This window comes from Amblyomma maculatum, chromosome 4 (assembly GCF_055883805.1).
Source record: "Amblyomma maculatum isolate TAMU_Amacu chromosome 4, ASM5588380v1, whole genome shotgun sequence".
Taxonomy (NCBI): Eukaryota; Metazoa; Arthropoda; class Arachnida; order Ixodida; family Ixodidae; genus Amblyomma; species Amblyomma maculatum.
Genome location: NC_139347.1, coordinates 185,172,266 through 185,192,686, shown reverse-complemented (window position 1 = coordinate 185,192,686; position 20,421 = coordinate 185,172,266). Strand labels below are relative to the sequence as shown.

The following is a 20,421-nucleotide window of genomic DNA, read 5'->3' as shown; positions in this document are numbered from 1 at the left end:
GGTCAGTTGTAAAGGCTTTTGAAGATCGAACCTTGTGCAGTAACATTGATGATTCTACATTGGTTATCCTTCTAAAATTGATACTTGAACTTAACAACTTCGAATTTGATGGCAGACATTATGTCCAGATTAACGGAACATCAATGGGTACACGTATTGGTCCCAACTACGCGAACATATTCATGGGCTTATTAGCAGTCCGGTTTCTCGAAGATTACCCGCTAAAGCCTTTTGACTACAAGAGATTCGTAGACGACATTTTGTTTTATTTGGGAACATGGTGAGGCAGAACTTCTATCATTCATCTCTAGATTTAATAATGTGCATGAGGCCATAAACTTTTCTCATTCTTATTCTCGAACTACTATTGCTTTTCTAGACGTGACAGTGTCAATAAAGAATGGCAAACTAATCACTGATCTATACCGGAAACCCAGTGACAGAACTCAGTACCTGCACTTCGACAGCAGCCATCTTAAATACTGGAAGACTAGCATCCCATATGGACAAGCCGTCCGCTTTAAACGGATATGTTCAGATGATCGCGACTTTGAATCTCACTGTGCCAACCTTCGTAACACCCTAATGGAACGCAAATATCCAGAGCGCCTAATAAATGATGTAGTGGAACGAGCAAGCCTTCTTGATCGCAAAGCACTCCTCAAAGTGGAAAAGGAACCATCCGGCATATCACGAATCAATCTCGTGCTAACGCATTCAGCTTCGGTCCCCAACGTTGCAGGCATATTAAAGAAACATCATAGTATTCGCATGCAATGTGATCGTCTAAAAGAAATTTATCAGCAAGCCCCCACGTGTTGTCTATCGCCGTAACAAGAACCTCAGTGATATTTTAACTTCGTCTAAAACTAGCCCCACTGCACCAATCGGCTGCCACCCTTGCAACAAGTCATGCTGCAAAGTTTGTGCACAAATGACTACATCACTGAAAGCTTTCAGCACTGCATCGAACTTTAATGTAATGATTCGAAGCAACTTCTCATGTGATACGGACAACGTGATTTACATGCTTGAATGTTCTATCTGCAAAATTCAGTACATTGGCCAAACCGAAACACCCTTCAGATACCGATTTAATAATCATAAAGCTCATTGTAATACACTGCCTAACCTTGCTATATCTAAGCATGTAAACATTACCAAGCACCCCTTTGAAAAAATGCAAGTAACTTTACTGGAATTAGGTTTAAGAACCCATCATGAACGCGAAGTTCGCGAATCATTTTTAATACATAAGTTTAACACGGTTTCTTGTGGTCTGAATGAAAACATTGGCAAGCTAACTTGTCTCTCGTCGTAGCATTTTAACTAAATGGTAGCACCATTCGCAGCTTCTTAAAAGATATTATGTTTAATCGACATTGGCTCCATTTTGCACTGTTTGCCTCTTCGCTTGCGCTTTTACGGTCACAGCCCAAAGCCCCTCACAGTATGTCATGCTTTACTTGCACTGATCGTTTTCATGTTTGCCAGTTTCTCACGATCATATTGCTTCCTGCCGTAACATGCACTGATCATTACAACTTATCCAATAACCTTGCCCACGATTCCTTTTGTTATGAACACTGTTACGAACAGTTAACTTTAACTGCTTCTTTTTGTCCCCATAGCATTGAGCAGAAAATCGAGTTTTGTCACCATGCCGCGATTTGAGTGACTGTTTACTTTTTTTGTGTGTGTGTACCGCGCTAAATCACAGTTATATTTCACTGTTAAATCCTACTGACGTGTTATCTGCTACTGTCGCCTACCAATGAGAATGATATTTCAGTTGATCAATCCCCCCCTCCCCCTCCTTTATATTGCAGGATTAAATGTGACATGTACTCCCACATGTCCCACCCATTATACTCCCACCCATTATAACCTCGCGATATTTTGTTTTGTGCCCTGATAGTGACAAAAATCTTTTTAATGATATATCTTCTTTTCTTTGTGCAACATATTAAGATGCATGACCTAAGCGCAACACGTGTCATTCGGTCTATATACCTTGCACCGCCATTACATCACGCGTGTGAAATCTTGTTTTTGATATTTTGGTGTTTATTTGTTGACATTGGCTGGTCACCTGTTTTTCGATTGTGCATGTATATAAGAAATGGGAACCAACAGCTTCTTTCTACATTCCTTGACAAAGGCCGGACCCCGGCCTAAACGTCGGATTAAAGTGCTGTTTTTTTCAGCGTGTGTCACCTACTTCAAGTTTATATATATATAAAGTATTGTTACGAGGCACGTCGAGATGTTAGGAGGCGATGGTACGTCGTAGCCGCAACAATTCACCGTCAGGGACACACTCACAGGAGAACCAGACGTAGCTGCAGCGTCGTCTTTCTCCACTCCGGCACTTCATCATCGTCACTTTCACTACGTACCGTAACAATAGCCCCCCCCCCCCCCCCCCCCCCCACGGAAGAAGCACAGTCCCGGTGCGTAGACTACACAGGTGAGCGCGATATATAAGGTTTGAGACGGGCGACATGCACGACTTCTGGATGATGATTTGCAGGAGAGTGGCGGTTCACAGGGATAATCTCGTGCGTCACGTCGGTACGTTGCCGCAAGACCTGGTAAGGGCCCACGTAGCGGGGCAGAAGTTTCTCGCACATGCCTACACGTCGAGCAGGGAGCCAGAGGAGTACGAGGGAGCCAGGAGAGTAGTAAGCGTCACGGTGCTGGAGATCGTAACGGTGCTTTAGAGAACGCTGGGACGCACGAAGCCGGTCTCGAGCAATATGACGGGCGGCATCAGCGCGGGCAATGACATCTGAAGCGTAACTGCAGGAGGAATCGTCAAGAGGCAGTAAGGTGTCGAAGGGAAGTAGAGGGTCGCGGCCGAAGAGTAGATAAAAGGGAGAGTATCCGGCGGTATCATGCCGTGAGGAGTTATAAGCGAATGTTATGAAAGGTAAAAAGATGTCCCAGTCACGGTGATGGTCAGAAACATACATTGACATCATATCGGTCAGGGTACGATTAAGGCGCTCAGTAAGACCGTTCGTTTGTGGATGGTAGGCCGTTGTTAAGTTGTGGCGCGTAGCGCGTGAGCGCAGAAGGTCATTAACAACTTTAGAAAGGAAGCAGCGACCGCGATCGGTGAGCAGTTGACGAGGAGCACCATGAAGCAAGACGACGTCATGCAAAAGAAAGTGCCCCGTCGGAGGCACAGCTGGTGGGGATAGCTCTGGTTATGGCATACTGGATGGCGTAATCGGTCGCTACGGCAACACATTTGTTCCCTGAAGTGGATGTGGGAAATGGCCCAAGCCGGTCGAGGCCAACTCGAGAAAAGGGCTCAGTTGGAACTGCGAGTGGTTGCAGGGGCCCACTAGGGTGAAGAGATGGGTCTTCCTGCGCTGGCACAGCTCACAGGCGGCGACGTAGCGACGAACAGAGCGGTAGAGGCCAGGCCAGCGGAATCACCGTCGAACATTGTCGTATGTGCGGGACACTCCTAGGTGCCCTGCTGTAGGAACATCATGGAGGTACGCAAGAAGAGCAGAGCGTAGATGTGTCGGGACAACAAGCAAAAGGTCTACACCATCTGGGCGCATATTGGGTCGATATAATGTGTTATTAAGCAGCACAAACATACTGATGGGCGGATCGGTGCTGTCGTTGCGCAGGTGATCAATAATGGCGCGCAGGGAAGGATCACGACTCTGTTCGAGGCCGATGTGGAGAAAGTTCGAAATGGACAAAACGCAGTCGTCAGCAGTATTGTCAGGAAGTTCAGGAGGGTCAACGGGGTGGCGGGACAAGCAGTCGGCGTCTTGATGTAGGCGGCCTGACTTGTACACAACAGTAAACGTGTATTCTTGTAATCGCAAGGCCCATCGACCTAAGCGGCCAGTAGGGTCCTTAAGTGATGACAACCAACACAAGGCATGATGGTCCGTCACTACGCTGAAGGGCCGCCCAAACAAATAAGGGCGGAATTTGGTCAACGCCCAAACAAGTGCAAGGCATTCGCGCTCCGTAATGGAATAATTGCGCTCGGACGGAGATAGAAGGCGGCTAGCATAGGCAATCACACGAGAGTGGCCGTGCTGGTACTGGGCAAGGATGGCGCCAATACCATGTCCGCTGGCGTCGGTGCGCAGTTCTGTAGGCGCAGACGGGTCGAAGTGCGCCAGTACAGGAGGAGCGGTGAGCGCGAAAATGAGCGTTGTGAAGGCCTGAGCTTGTTCACGGCTCCACGAGAAATTCACGTTTTTCTGCAAAAGGGAGGTAAGGGGACGTGCTAAGTCAGCGAAGTTCCGAATGAAGCGACGGAAGTAGGAGCAGAGCCCGAGAAAACTTCGCACATCACTTGTATTACGTGGTGTAGGGAACTCGCGGACTGCACGAACTTTATCAGGGTCGGGCTGCACACCATTTTCGTCAACTAAATGTCCCAGGATTTTGATCTGGCGGCGGTGGAAGCTGCATGTTTTTGCGTTGAGTTGAAGACCGGCGCAGCGAAAGACTGCCAGTATCGTAGAAAGCCGTTCAAGGTGACTTGTGAACGTGGGAGATAAAACGACGTCATCTAATTGCATAAGCACGTTTTCCACTTGAAGCCACGGAGAAGCGAGTCCATCATGCGCGCGAAGGTCGCAGGAGCGTTCCAGAGGCCAAATGGCATGATCTTGAATTGGTACAGTCCGTCAGGGGTGACAAATGCGGTTTTCTCTCGATCCCGTTCGTCGACAGCTATTTGCCAGTAGCCGGAACGCATGCCGATCGAGGAAAAATAGCTGGCACCATGCAAGCAGTCGAGGGCGTCGTAAATTCTCGGGAGCGGATAAACGTCTTTTTTAGTGATCTGATTGAGGTGGCGGTAATCTACACAGAATCTCGAAGTTTGATCTTTCTTTTTGACTAAAACGACAGGAGACGCCCAGGGACTGCAGGAAGGCTCAATAATATTATTTGTCAACATCTTGTCGACCTACTTCTGTATCACGTGGCGCTCAGCAAGAGAGACTCGATAAGGCCTTGTGTGAATAGGGCTGGCATCACCAGTATTGATGCGATGGGTAACGACAGATGTCTGGGCCATAGGTAGGTCGCCAAAATCAAAAATGTCGCTGTACGAAAACAAAACGTCGGAGAGAGCACTGGCTTGCTGAGGTGTCAGATCCGGTGCTATCATGGGAGTAAAAAGGGTCGAACGAGAAGCTGATACGGGGGGTTCAGACAGAGGCACAGGCTTGAGGGCAGAAACTTCGCAGTCAGCCAACGGAAGCAAGTCAGCGAGTGCAATGCCATGGGGCAAAACTTGGACACAGCGGCTAAAGTTAAGGACGGGAAGATAGGTTCTGTTATCCGTGACGGTCAGGACAATGTGAGGGAGTATGACATTACGGTGGAGAACAACATCGGTGATTGGACAAGTGACGTATGTACCATCAGGAATGGCAGGAAACGGGGCCAAAGGAACATACATGGCAGCTTCGGGCGGTAGGCGAACAAACTCGACGGAGCAGAGGCGTGGCTTGATATCTGTGCGGTCGGAGCAGAAAGGCAGGTCGAAGCGAAGGAGGCAACTTGAACAATCAATCAGGGCAGAGTGCGCCGTTAAAAAGTCGATGCCGAGGATCACATCGTGAGGGCAGCGGTCCATTACAGCGAAGAGCACAGGGGTAGTTCGACCACAAATGCTCACGCGCACAGTGCAAAGTCCCACGACGGCAGCGACGCCTCCATCGGCGACACGAACGGCTGATGAAGAGGCGGGTGTGACAACTTTTTTGAGTCGGCGGCGAAACGAAGAGCTGAGGACGAAAATTTGGGCACCAGTGTCAATGAGGGCAGTAACAGGCACACCATCTACACAGATATCTAGAAGATTGCGGCGATGAGCGAGGGTCAGCAGAGGATTTTCGGGCCGGGTCGTCAATGCAGTTTCACATCCGGGAGCTGCATTGGTCAGTTTTCCGGGAGCGGGCCAGAGAAGTGAGGGGACGAGGAACGGCGGGTCTGGGGAGACGGCGATCGGCTGGACATGCGCGGGGATGGCGGGTTAAAGTCACGAGAGGGCGTATCACGGAGAGAGGTTGGGTGTGGTCCGTAGGCGGTGCTGCGATCATGATAGTAGCGAGGTCGAGGTGGCGGAACCCAACGGCTGCGGCAATGGCGAGAAATGTGGCCGGCACGTGAGCAGTTGAAGCAGAGGGGTCGGTTGTCAAAGGTCCGCCATTCTTCTGGGTTGCGGTAGCGTCGGGTAGATTCGGGGTATCGCGTCGGGAAGGGCGCAGTCGGAGCCGCAGCAGCTGGCTGTGCGGACGGCTGACCAGAGCTGAGGCTTACGCTCGCATTTAGGCCCACGTTCGCGAATTCTTGGCGAACGACAGCTTGGATCAGTGCTATAGTAGCATCCACCGGCTGAGGTGTGATTGCGACGGGGGCCATTGCCTCCAGCTCTCTGCGAACGATCCTGGTCAAGTTTGGCTGCTGCAGTGTTGGCAGACCTTCGCACGAAGATGTAGCAACTGTGTTTGGCAAGCGGTCGAAGCGGGGAGCAATACGACGATGTTTAGCTTGCTCAAACTGCCGGCATACCTCGAGGACGGAGTCGACCGTCGTACAATCTTTGCAAAATAGAAGGTTAAAAGCGTCGTCAGGAATGCCCTTTAAGATGTGGCCCACCTTGTCACACTCGGGCATGGCGCTGTTCACTTTGCGGCATAGAGCTAGTACGTCTTGTATGTCCAACAGATATGATTCAGTCGACAACTGTGCTCGCGATGCAAGGTCCTTTTTAGCGCCGAGCTTGCGTCCGATCGGCTTGCCAAAGAGATCCCGAAGCTTCTCTTTGCACATGTCCCAGCATGTTAGATCTTCTTCATGCGTCTCGAACAAGACACGCGCCGTACCAGCCAGGTAGACAATGACATTTGCAAGCATCAACGTTGCGTCCCATCGGTTGTGCTTACTGACTCGCTCGTACATAGCGAGGCAGTCTTCGACGTCGATGTCATCGGTGCCGCAAAAGGTTCCCGGATCACGAGGCTGCGCAACGACGACAGTGGCCGCTGGTTGTGCCGCTGTAGAGGTAGCTGCGTCGGACTGCATAGTGCTAGCACCAAGTTAGCGGCCACTACGGAGATCCAGCTTGTGGTATTGCTGTCTTACCCCGCACCTTCACCAAGATGTTACGAGGCACGTCGAGATGTTAAGAGGCGATGGTACTTCGTAGCTTAATTCACCGTCAGGGATACACTCACAGGAGAACCAGACGTAGCTGCAGCAGCGTCGTCTTTCTCCACTAGCCGAGCACTTCATATATATATATATATATATATATATATATATATATATATATATATATATATATATATATATATATATATATATATATATATATATATATATATATATGCATAATTTACAACACGAAACCTTGGACGATCATGTCACCGCTCTTGCGTCTCGAACGAAAAAATGTAAGTACTTGTGCATAATTAGTGAAATCTCTGTTGTAGCAGGCAGTAGCCACTTGCAGTGGCTAGTCTTGGATAGCCTGGGGGGGGGGGGGGGGAGGGCGGCGCTGCTGTGCGCTCGCAGAAGCTAGCAGGAGCTTGGGCGCGGCTCGTTCTGCGCAGTTAGGCTTACGCCGGGCTCGAATAAAGATTGTGTTAGCAGCTCTCGGGCTTCGTCGGCTACAGCTCAACACTCCCAAGTAACTATTGCCCAAAAGTATGAACCACTCCCGATGTGGTACACCCTCCCCGCAGTTTTAGACCTCACACTAGCAAAATTTTAGAAACGCACACACCGTATATGAGCACATGATACAAGAATACTTGGCACCGAAATTGGCACCGAAATAAAAAAAATATAGCAATTATACCGCATTTTATAAAGATGGCTCAAAAACTAAAGACTATGTTCGAAGTGCGACAGTTCTGGACGAATAGCAATGGGACTGCCCAATGTGTACCAATTTTTACTGCTGAATGTTATGCAGTTGATTTTACTGTGGAGAAAATAATGCATAAGAATAGCATCATTTGCACAGATTCTCTGAGCGTCCTGAATGCATTAACTTCTAGAAATTCTCCCAAACCGTTGATAGGAAAAATAACTTGATAACAAAATAAAGGTCATGATATAAAACCATACTGCATAATCAGCCGAGTTCCCAGTCACGCTGGAATTAGAGAAAATGAAAGGGCAGATGTATGTGCTACACGAGCGAATAACAAAGAAATAAAATAAGTCAATATGCCGCGCAGGGATGGCAAGAAGTGCCTTCACAGCAAATTAGGAGTCAAAGGGAAACCCCATGGTTTTTTAGGCATTCGAATAGTCTGATAAAATTTTACAGTAGGCTTTTCTCTCCATCTCGACGCATTTTGTCAAATTTGGGCACTCTAAGATAATTCATTCGCGCGCAACGCGACTTCAAAATCTGCAGGTTTCGTGGTTTCAGCTGAGGCGATTTCTGTGGACACCACTGCATTTGGGACGTCACAAACATTATTTCCGCATTATTTCCCACTCCCCGTGCGATCATGAAATTTTTAGGCCTGCGTTAGGTTATCTAAGGCATTATATGTACTGCGTGTTAATTTCCATACTTTATTTCCACCATCCAAACCACGTGCGAGTGTTTTCCCCATACTGTATGTGACGTCATTGCTAGTGAACTGGAATGTCAGTTCTTGCCATAAAAACATTTTCGGTTTCGATTTGCTGCTTTTCTTTTTGAAGATAGTTGTACTTATAAATTCGAATTACGGTTCTTGGTGTTGGAGTCAGGACACACTGAGGAATTTAATGCAGTCAAGAACTCAAAATGTTGAAAAAGCCACTGGAGTTGCCTTTTATGTGGAAGGAGGCTTGGCAAAATGAAGCAAACAAAACGCTGAATTCCGTAAAACCATTATTAAGAGAAAGAAATCAAGTCAACATCACGAGTGCTTCATCAACGCAATTGTCTGTCACCTACGTACAGAATACGCACACGTTACGCACAATAACAGCGAAAGATAAGCCTGTGTGTTAAATATGTGGTGATGTGCTCACAGTAAACCACACTTTAATTCTATGCACAAAACTTGAGCACATTTTAAACATTTTCCTTCATTTTCCAATGGACGTTTGCCAATTCATCCAGCGCTGGTGTTACGCAAAAAATGTTTATCGATTTTTGAAGTTTTTACCTTTCTCAGGAAAGCAAATTTGTAAGTCAAACATATGTATCTAGACATCCAATCTTTTGTTTGAAACATGATAGCCACAGCTGCTTATGCGCCATCAAACTTCATATAGCTTAGTATACTTAAATACTTAAATTTTCTCAACACTGATTTCAGAAGTAGGGAAGTAAGCTCATCTTTTTATAATAGCAACACGTTAACAAAACAAAATAGACGTATGGTAGACCTAAGCCACTTATGGCCAGCCAACAAGTTTCATAGCCGTTGCACATTTCATCTTTAGCCGGATATATCGTTCTTTGTACCTCCTAAGTCCCTTATGAAGAGTGATACTGAGTGGTTGTAATGTTCCGTGTTACAGACTGAGCGTTTATCGAAGGAACCCTGTCTTTGCTTGTGGCCTTTATCCAACGAACATTTTATTCACACGGCTGCTTTTCATTTACTTTCTTCTCACTCTGCACGCATACAGACTGGATTCAGTGACGCCTATGTTCAGCTGTCCGGAAAAAAGACACTTCTCGGGGGTTTGCTCAAACGAATTGGAAAAAACCCGCTGCAGCAGCCGCTGCTGGAAGAAATCTATTCGGAGGCACCTGCCTGTGCTGGGCTGGCTTCGATCTTATCCCATCAAGGAATACCTACTCGCTGACGTCATCACTGGCTTCACGGTTGCCATGTTCCATGTGCCCCAGAGTAAGTGGGCGATCTGCACTGGTGCGCTTGTTCAGTATGTCGGACTTGACTTTTGTGCTCGTGAATGAATGCATACATGGCCCCCTTTTGTAAGCAGCGAGAAATAAACGCGCAGCTGTGCGGGTATGGCTCAGCGGTAGCCCTATAATGAAACTCGACTGCACAAAAGAAGTAAACTGCCTTGCATCTCCTATTTCTCAGCTGTTTCCAGAGCCTACCGTGAATCAAGTGTGAAATACCGTGTTCACTCCTGGTTCAGTAGGTACCAGTAACCATAAATTCTTTTTCCGAGGCTAAGCGCGTTCCCCATTACACGGCAGAATCTGTACTGCGTCGTTCCTTGACAGTCCACGCGTGGCTATGACGCAGTCAGTTAGTCAACGTGACCACATGTGGCACACCGCGTCCGACGGGCGGCGCAAGCTTCGCTTACGGTGAGAAGGCGATGCTCGTTGGAGCGCGGCCTCCGCTTGTATATTGGCGGTGGTTCATGTGTAGAAGAGTGCAAAAGAAGGTCGATGTAAAAAAAAATGCGAGTATGCGGCTATTGCCTATTATATTTAATTGTAGTGGTGTAATTGCTTTATCCATTTTCAAATTTCGGTTAACGCAATTGTCCGTTGGAAAAGATCATTGCAGTTCCCGTTTTTGAGTATATAGGTAAGCACGAGATAGGTTTATTACCGACGCAGTAGGTTGACAAATGTAGTCCGCATATCTCGCTGTTTTCTGTCGCACTGCTGTCGAGCGGTGACATGTCATGTCGATGAATCGTGACACGAGACCTATGCGCAGTTGCAGTCAAGCCTTCTCTTAATTGTCTTCTCTTAATTGTCTCATACTCTCCCAGCTGTATATCTGCGTCGTTATTCCATCATGTTTATAGGTAGCGCTAGGGTTGTCCCAACTGTAGGATAAATTTAAGCGGTATATAGACGGCATAGATTTGTTCGAAGTTCATCACTTAGACGCCCCCTGTGGTCTATGTGTGCCTGTTTAGAATGTGAGCGCGGATTAACCGCATACCCCATAGTTTCTCGCCGGGTCAACGGCTGCGATTTGGAAGGAATGCGAGCTGAAGTAAGCCCAGTCTTACTGTACAGTTTGCTAAAATGTAAAATATTTTCTCCCGAAAATAGCTTGCCGCATCGCTGCGAAGGTACTCTGAGTAAGCATCTTTTTTCTTTGTTTGCAGATCTCTCACGAAGTTAATAGAATGCGTTTGTATGCAGGTTTGGGTTACGCCCTCCTTGCTTCAGTACCACCAGTTTGCGCCCTTTACAACGCCATGTTTCCAATGATGATCTACGCCCTTCTCGGCACGGCTAAGCAAGCGTCGGTCGGTAAGTTGTCATAGCTATAGGGCCTACAAATATGTTCACCGCGGCTGGCTCTTTTCGTGAGTGAATCAATATTTCCTGGCTTAGGGAGAACCTGTATTCCAGCAGCACTAACCTCTCTATATCGAGTGAGAAGGCAAAATTGAGCTTTAGGTGTGGTTTAATTTCGGGGATTTGTTGTCCCAAGGCGACTCACGGTATCGTTCAGGCTCCAAACATTTCGACAGCCTGGGATTCTTTAACGAGCACTTACGTCGCTCAGCACACGGGTGCCTTGCTTTTCGCCTCCATCAAAAAGAGCGGCCGCCGCAGTAGTGATACATTTCCACTGTAAGCACTGATTTCGCCACAAGTCTCGAATGTACTACTCATAGCACGAATTGTGAGGGATGCTGCGGAAAAAAATAAGTTTGATCAAAGAACTCATTCGTGGAGTTTAGTTTCGCAAGAATCATAAGTTTACGCATAGCATTGATTGATCACGAAAAAGCATTTGACTAATTAAAAACTCCAGCGGTCATGCAGGCATTGTGAAATCAGGGTGTAGGTGAGTCATATGTGAAAGTTATTGCAGATATCTGTAGTGGGTGCACAGCAACCGTTATTTTGCATAAAGAAACAAACAAAATTTCTCATTAAAAATGTGTTGTGCAAGGAGGACTGATCCTGTCAATACTATTCACAGTTTTCTTAGAGGAAGTACTCCGAGACCTGAAATGGGAGAAGTTAAGGATTATAGTCGATTGAGAATAGCTCAGTTATCTGCGATTCACTTAAGGTATTATCTTGCTAAGTAAATCAGGAGATGAATTGTAAAGAATTATTGATGACCTAGACTGTAAAAGCAGAAAGGTAGGCCTAAATTAAATATGCACGAGACTAAAGTAATGTTGAACAGCCTCCGGGAAGAACAGCAGTTTACAATAGGTAGCGAAGCACTGGAAGTGGTAGGCGAATATGTCTACTTAGGACAGACAGTAACTGCACATCCGGACCATCAAAAGGACATAACTAGGAGGATAAGATTGGGACGGAGCGCTTTTGGCAATTACTTACGGGACGGAAGCTTAGACGGTAATAAAAATTTTCTACTTAAGCTGAGGACAACGCCATGGAACGAAAAATGCCATGTGTAGCGTTAAGAAGCGTGCAGAGTAGCAGTAGTAACAACTTCATTAAAACAGAGGAGTTTGGGGCATGCATGCCCCTGTACTGCCGCACGGCCCCACTACACTCAAACGCTCATGTTCCTATGGCTCATGACGCGGCAGCCCAGTCTGTGGCGATCTTCTGCCGAACCGGGTCCTCAGAGTGCAACAGGGTCTCCTAATCCTCCCAGGTGGTAAGGTGCTCTAGACCCCACGTGGGAGGATCCGCCGGGCGTTGGAACAGGATGTGGGCGAGGATGGCGGTGGAGTTGCTGCTAAGGGTGCAGGAGGGATCGGTGAGGGTGTGGTGGTAGCGAGATGCACTATAAGGGGACGGGGGGATGCGCGTCTGGAGTCGTCGCCAGAGCGTCTGATGGCAGTTATCTAGAGATGGGTGAGGTGGAGGGTAGAGACGTCGCTCGGCCCGATAGGCCTGCGTTAGCTCACTGAAGTAGTGCATTCGATCACGCGTGAATCCCGGATCGGAGGCCGCCTGCGCCCGGTTTAAAGAACCTCGGGCTAACGCATTGGCGGCCCCGTTACCGGGATTCCCGGAGTGCGCAGGCACCCATATCAGCTCCACATAGCGGGGCGGGTTGACGACGGGCGAGCTCAGTATGCTGAACGCAGAAACTTGAACCCTACCACGCGCAAAATTTAGTAGCGCAGTTTTAGAGTCAGAAATTATGTACATTGCTTCCGTGTGGGCCAGCGCGTATGCGATGGCTGCTTCCTCGGCTTCCTCCGAGGAGGTGAACGAGGGGAGGGGGACAGTAGCAGGAAATAACTCGAGTTAATGACATTCAATTGGAAATAAAGAAGAAGAAATTGGCATAGATAGGACATATAGTGCTAAGAGAGGATAAGCGATGGTCACTTAGGGTAAGAACTTTGTATTTAAAGGAAGGAAAGGGTAGCAAGGGGCGGTAGAAAGTTAGGTGGGTGGATGAGGTTAATAAGTTCGCAGGAGTCACGTGGATGCGACTAGCACAGGCCGGGTTAATTGAAGGAGTATGGGAGAGGCCTTTGTTTTGCAGTGGGTACAGTTCTGCCGCTGCTGACGATGACACGCTAGTAAGGAACAAGTCTTCGATGTTTCGTCATGATATGCTCCGTGACATTTAGGAAGACTTTTCTCATGATTGGCGACGCTCAAGTGTCGCCAGCAATATCCAGTAGTGTCGTTCCAACGCACAGCACACGGGCCAACAAGCCAACCGCAATTTAGCGTTCTTTACGCAGCTCTTTAAGTTACCGGTTATGGGCTCGGGATCGCAACTTGAAGAACGAATGCCAACAACGGAGGAAAGAGCGAAAGAAGAGAAGAGTGGGGAACGTAAGCTCAAGGACAGGGGGATAAAAACGAAAACGTACGGCAGGAGATACGAGAGTGGCGTCGTGGTCCGGCTGCGGCGGCTGTAGCGGCGGAGTTACAAATTTTATTGCTACAGCTGTGTGCGTGCGTGAAAAATGAAGCCGGCGCCGCCAATTTCAAATGTGAGCATTGCGTGCGCAATCGGTTATGGCAAAAATATTTCAGAAACGACGTTCAAGTTTAGAATTAGCGATGTTGTAAATGTCGGACAATATTTTGCATTTCCTGACCACTTCAGCCATTATGTCAACAATTCAACAGAAAGGCACTAAAGCGCAATCGAACATCATATAATTCTAACCTCGTGAGCTGTCACTGGTAAGACATACAAAATAGACTTACCGATTAAGAAAATTCCTGTTTTATTTTAGGACAAAAATTTAGATTTTAAGACCTCAGTTTCGGAGCTGCGTATGATGGTAACCTCAATACGGTTCTTGATTCATACCGGCAGCAAAGGAGCACAGCAAACAGAGAACGAATACAGAGGAACAGAGAGGTGTGTTCCTTCGCTTCTTCGCTGCCTGTATGAATCAAGAATGTTACCAACTTGGCAAAAATTGTGTTTTCCTCAATACGGTGCAGCTGATTTCCGCGAGTTTTCGAGTACGGACGAAGCCGCCCCACACAGTTAAACAGAAATATAGTTCATTGCAAAACTGAAGCATTGAGGGTGGGGCGCACTGCATAACACCACAAAAAAGTTTTATCTGTGAAGCAATGGCCGACTTTGAGAACAAAAATCTATCAAAAAAATTTGCATGCGCTCAAGTTTTCGAAATCGTTATCAGTTCACATTTCCGGATCAAACTGCACATTTCAGAAAACATGTCTTCGCTCTGTAGACCCGTGTCCGGAGCAAAAGGTTATGATAAAGAAGGTGCTATTATTTAGAGCTTTGAGGAAAAAACCAATCCATTTGTTTAAGTAGCCCCGCAGAAGGGAACCGGGACAATATACTTTCTTTTGAATAGTGCTTAAATAAAAAAAGAAGAAACTGACAATATTTCTTTTTGTTCTCTAAAAAGGGTTCGATAGTGGTATATATGTTGAAAAAGTGAGGAAATTGTTATGATTGCTTTCCTCAAGTGAAAAAGTGAATATTAATTTTTATGCGAAATGTTCAAATCGTACAGGAGGCTCAAGTGTTTCCGTTGAGCCTCGCATTTAGCCTTGAAGACTGAGGGAGGTCTGCGATGTGCATTTTTGTTCTACAATGCCATTTTCATAAAGTGGGCGCTGCTCCTGTAAAGGGGTGGGGCCGATGGGGGGGCGGGGGGGGGGGGCATTAAATTTTTGGTATTAAATTTTATTTAAAAAATGTAGAAGGTCCTTCAGGGTGACTCCTTCTTGTCCAAGATTCCACGGACCTGAGTTTCATGAGGGGCTCTTTCCACTAGCCATATTTGGTCGGCTGGTCGAGCGACCTGCCATGAAGACTGGGATCGGTTGAGTATATAGGACGTAAACTGCCATGGGTTGGACGCATTCGTACTAGTATTTTGTGAGGGTACAGCCTAGGCCGCCCCATATGGAGCCAGTTGGGAGGGTCGATGTAGACCAGTAGTGATGAAGGACGTAAGGTGAGATGTACCACTGTGTCTGCAGCTGGCTTCAAGCAGAAAATCCGGCCTTGCCGGTGAGGCAGCTTTTCACGCTAAAAGCGAAAAATCACGAATTGCCCACATAGAAGTTGGGTGGGCAGGTGACATGGGCGGGCACTGATTTGTCAGTGCTTTGTGGGAGGACGCACGACCACAGGACATGGCCGAGTTAGCAGGAACTACCAACTCGGGCAGCTTCTGTTCCCGATACGTTTGGATCCCGACTTGGACACGCTACTTGCATGCCACGCCGATGTGTTTTTCCGCCCTGGTTAAAGCGGGGTTCTTCATCTACGTGGATTAGTGTTTCGCATCTAGTGTTATCATATGATTGTATGCCATTGAGTAAGTGTGGGGTATTAGAGGCACAAATTAGGGGTTGGTGATTCAGCGAGTAGAATGGTGCATGTACACAAACGAGTTTTCTGGTCACACCGTTGAAGGCGTGCAAAATTATGTTCATTCGTACTTATCATTCGTTATAGCGAAAGCTAATATTCCGAGACAGTTATACCAAGGAAGCAAAGAAGCAGCATCTATGTTCTGACACCTTTCCTTTTGTCGCAAAACTGGAAGCTGTGAGCATGACTTCGCAGCCTCCTTTTTGTGGTTGTCTCAGTATCGTCACCAGAACATCTGTCGTTAAAGCAGTAAGGTTTTTGAAAAGCCATACTCGTCTTATCTTTAAAGGAGGAGCTAGCTAAGTGTCTTTTATAACCTTTTTGTTCAATTGTGCCGTTAGCTGGTGGCATGTTGAGGCGGCGATAATCACGTCAGGTGGTGATTTTGTCGTGTTTTAATGTAGCCCGCGGGGCTTTCTGTTTGGGGTTAGGGATCCAACCTTCTAGTACCTGTAGTGATAGCTCTCTTGTTACTGCATGGACATGCTCATTACCAGGAACTGAGGCGCGCCCAGGGCCTATGTGATGATTATATTTTGAATAAGGCGATGTTCCGTTAAGCGAATGCTTCCAGTTGTTCGGGAATGATGCTTTTGGCATATTTTTTTATGCAGCGTGGGAATAGCTGCAGATTTCCGTGATGTTCGGATGTTGAGTAGCGCTTATGGGCGTCAAGGCAGCACTCCTGCCCTCAACTTTCATAGGGTTGCAGGCGTGGAGGACGTGAAAATGTCCGCTAAAATCCCAGACGATGGAGAGAAGACCGTTAGGACGTTCACGAGTGTTTCTGTGGCCTCGATGCTGTCGCCCTCGTACGGAGCGACTGTGATATAATAGCCTAGTAGGGATTGCTAAGCCGTGTCCACGCAGGCGTTGGTTCATTATTGCTTGGCATAATAATCAGCTCGGGGTTACCATTTCTGTGTTCGAGTTTGTGTGTGTGAGTGTGGAATGTCAAACATTAACCCTTATTGAGGCTCGCTGACCCGTACCAATATGCTGGCAGGATAACTGCGATACAAGCAAATTTCTTTTCACAGCTGTGTAGCGGCAGTCGTCGATGCCGTCGCTTCTCATCCGATCTTGTACGTATACATTAGCTCATCTTCTGAGGCGGAGCCATGATAAATGATATCTTCATTTCATTGTGAGACAAAGTGATTTGCAGTAGGGAGTTCTACAAGTCGCCTGTTTAGTACCGTGCTGCTCAATTTCTAAGCGTCGTCTGCTGTGGTGCCGATGCGAAACAAAATATAAGCCTAATGACGACCAGGGAGTGCGCTCGTCCGACACGCTCGCGCTGCCGACACTGTTCAGGTAAGCTCGCTTCATCCGCTGCTGCAGGCGCTGCGAACATGTCTGATTTCATGATGCGGTTGAAGCCGGACCATTTTCGGCGTTGCGTTGAGCAGCGCATCGCGCAAACTAACTGCAAAGATATATAGGACGGGCAGCTGCAGCTGCAGTATGCGTGCGTTTGTTGTTGTGCCGTTGGGCGATACTCCAAGGTTGTATAAACGCGTTGTCGAATATGATTGCATCATATACAATGACTATTCCTTTTGTTGCTACTGAGACGAGCTTTGGTGTGTAAACGGCAGTTGTTAAAGCGGGCCAGCTCTTGCACTTTTCGACTCGCGCAAATGTGCTGACTTTGCTGTCGCTGTCGACCTACTCGACAGCGTCTTTCGTAGTGCCTTTTTTTTTTTTTTTTTTTAGTGCGTTGCACTACTAGCCGCAATCACGGATTTCGCCGATGTCTGTCCGAAGCCGCTCACTCTTTCTCTTCGTGAACTTGAAGTGCAGAACGAGAAGGTGGCTACGCGCGTCTCGCGGCTCAGCATTGAGTAGGTGGAGCGGCCGCAAAGCTGTAGTAGAAGCCGCTCCCTTTCTCTCTCTGTCTATTCATCTCTCCATGAACTTGAAGTCGAGTATAGAAAACTGGGCGAGTTGGATTGGATTCATCTTAAAGCAGCGCGAAACACAGGACAAAAGAACAGGAAACGACACAAGCGCTTTCTAAAAACTGAATATTTATTTATCGGAAGGTATAGTTATATAGGAACTAAACACAGATAAAATCAATAGGAGACACTTGAAACCACCGCGATGCCCTTTAAAAACAGTACGTGTGCGCAAAGTGAGGATTGAACACGTCAACACAACTAGCAAAACATCAACCTCCCACATGACAAACACCCGCTAACACCTCGTCGCCAAATATTCACCGAGAGCGTGACTCTCTTTTTCTTCAAGATTACACCTTGCGTAGCTACACCTTGCGTTAATCTTGAAGAAAAAGAGATTCACGCTCTGGGAGAATGTTCGGCGACTAGGTGTTAGCGGGTGTTTGTTATGTGGGTTGTTGATGTTTTGCTAGTTGTGTTGACGTTTTCAATCCTGACTTTGCGCACGCGTACTGTTTTTAAAGGGCATCGCGGTGGTTTCACGTGTCTCCTCTTAATTTTATCTGTGTTTGGTTCATACATAACTAAACCTTCCTATGAATAAAAATTCAGTTGTTAGAAAGCGCTTGTGTCGTCTCGTGTTCTTTTGTCCTGTGTTTCGCGTTGCTTTAAGTTGAAGAGGAGGAAGGGAAAGTGGCGACGCCCGCATCACAGGACTTAATACTGAGGGGACGGAGCGACCGTATGGAGTAAGACAGTGAGAAAGAGGCGTGTCAGTTGCGGACGGGGCGGCCGTCGCTGGGCAGCGTTGCACAAGCGTGTGTGCCTTTGCTTCGCGTCGCAATGGATGAAGCCGGGCCATCTGGCTCTGCGGCGCAGGTTCGCGGTGCTCGACGTGCTGAAGTACAACGGTTGCGAAGGCAGAACCGGAAAGCCGGAGGGCCATAAATCGATAATTAGGTTGGCGGGCTTTTCCCAGAAACGAAGTGTTCACCGCTGGTCCACTGTCACGGGGGAGATTCCGAAGGGGCGGCCAAGGCCCAGTGGCAGGTTGACGCGAGTTTATTTATGACGGTCGCGCTTCGGAAGTGGTATAGGAACACAGGGAAACGGGCGACGCCGTCAGTTCGGTCCGTTCCGATTCTCGGAAAAGTCGCGCTTCGACCGTGCCGTGAAGGAGGTAAACCAGAGCAGTTAAAAAGCAGAGCGTAAGCGCAGTGATTGTGGGTTCAGTGCTAACTGCTCTGTCTCTCGTTTTGAGGGAAAAGGTCGCGGAGACCATAAATCGCGGCGAAACACGGGATGGGAGAATGCGCGGCAGAGGGAGCTGCTGTCGGTATCTTCTCGGGAAGACGTCTGGACATACGTCCCTTTGAAACCGCCGCCCGCGCACAACCGACCAAGGTCAGCGATTGGAATGTTTGGGCCTTAGGTTTGTGTACCGTCCGCACTGTTTGTCTTTGTGACTGCTGGCCACCTCTTGCGTAAGGTAGGGGAAGATATTGGAGAGAGTATAAATCGCAGATGTGTGTGGTAATGCATGAAAGGTATAACGGTGATAAGCGATGCTACCCACTTACTTCGTATTTGATTAACTATTCAAATCGCCCATATTTGTTTTTGAACTGCTAGTTGCTCCAACGCGTACAGTAAGTGTTTGGGGTGTTTTACATTGATCCAATAATCAATAACATGTTAGATCGAGCTCTCAAGTCCACTGAAGTGATGCGCACGCAGCAACACCCCCGGTGCCGGCCTCGCATACCCAAACTTGACGTCATGATGGTCCGGCCAATTACAGACAACAGCGGCGTTTGTTTGAAGGGCGGTCCCACTGGAGCTCGTTTTCCTGTAAAAACTGCCATTTGCGCGCCTTTCTGCCTTTTAAAAGTATGATAGTCTTGTTCAGCGGGGAAGAAATATAAAATGCCGCACATAACTCATTTTTTGCGGAAAACGTTTCAGCTTCCTTTTAATTGAGCCGGCACGCCCAAATTGCGACTGATAACTAGATCCGGGCACGTCGGCGACTCACTGTAAAAAGTGCCCACAAGAGAAGTCGCTCATACTACACGACAAGCGCCTCTATGTGCCTCATGTTCAATTAGTTTTGTAGTGTTTAACGTACACCTCAGCGTGACAAGGCTACGAGGGGCGCTGTATTGGAGACCTATAAAAATTTAACCCCCACGTATATTTCTAAAGGACTCCTTGCAGTTCGCCTCCAGCGAGCGGCGGCCGGGATCGAACCCATGTCGCCATGACCAGCAGTCCCTAACGCGTGAGCCGCCACGGTGGGGCGAGTGATTGAATAAAACAATTATATACCAATATAAAAGCTATAGGAACAATGACGTCATAACCACGCAGCGAAAATTTGTTTTTCTAATTATTGTCCAGAATTGTCTCATTTACTCTGTGCAATTGAAATTACTCGAACAATTGCGGGACCAGTTATTAGGAGCTGAATGCGACTCACGAAAATTAAAATGCGAAAATATCTCGTTTGCAGCTGAAGCGTTGATGTTTGTTTGTATACATGTACATTCTATTCACATGGGAGCCACGGATAAAATGTTCTGAGTATGCAATGCACGACAATCGGGATCATAATCAACATACCGGCATATACCGAAAAGCGCGTCTAAGATGCGAACGAATCCCACGTATCTTTTATTAATTTCATAGGCACCAACGAGATGACATCTGCAAGCCCTTCAGAAATTAAAGCAAATAGCGCATCGAATGGATGCATGTGCATTACAAAACTGGGCCTT

At 47.4% G+C, this 20,421-nt stretch overlaps 1 protein-coding gene and 1 pseudogene across 2 annotated transcripts in view; one reads left to right on the top strand and one right to left on the bottom strand.

The window, feature by feature from the left end:
* LOC146193820 (prestin-like) overlaps window positions 1-20,421 on the top strand; it is a 170,623-nt pseudogene that overhangs the window by 57,544 nt on the left and 92,658 nt on the right. Inside the window, exons 3-4 of the transcript XR_014706868.1 lie at window positions 9,646-9,869; window positions 11,102-11,212. The product of XR_014706868.1 is annotated as a prestin-like (transcript). The remainder of the gene's footprint in view (window positions 1-9,645; window positions 9,870-11,101; window positions 11,213-20,421) is intronic.
* On the bottom strand, window positions 3,479-7,083 carry LOC146193822 (uncharacterized). The gene is made up of 2 exons (XM_084599733.1): window positions 6,391-7,083; window positions 3,479-3,490 (listed from the first exon to the last, which is right to left on the bottom strand). Exons 1-2 carry the CDS (start codon window positions 7,081-7,083, stop codon window positions 3,479-3,481), a joined length of 705 nt encoding a protein of 234 aa, XP_084455859.1.

Coding starts and splice junctions, on each gene's coding strand:
- LOC146193822 (XM_084599733.1), bottom strand. CDS start 7,083: ATGCAGTCCGACGCAGCTACCTCTACAGCGGCACAACCAGCGGCCACT.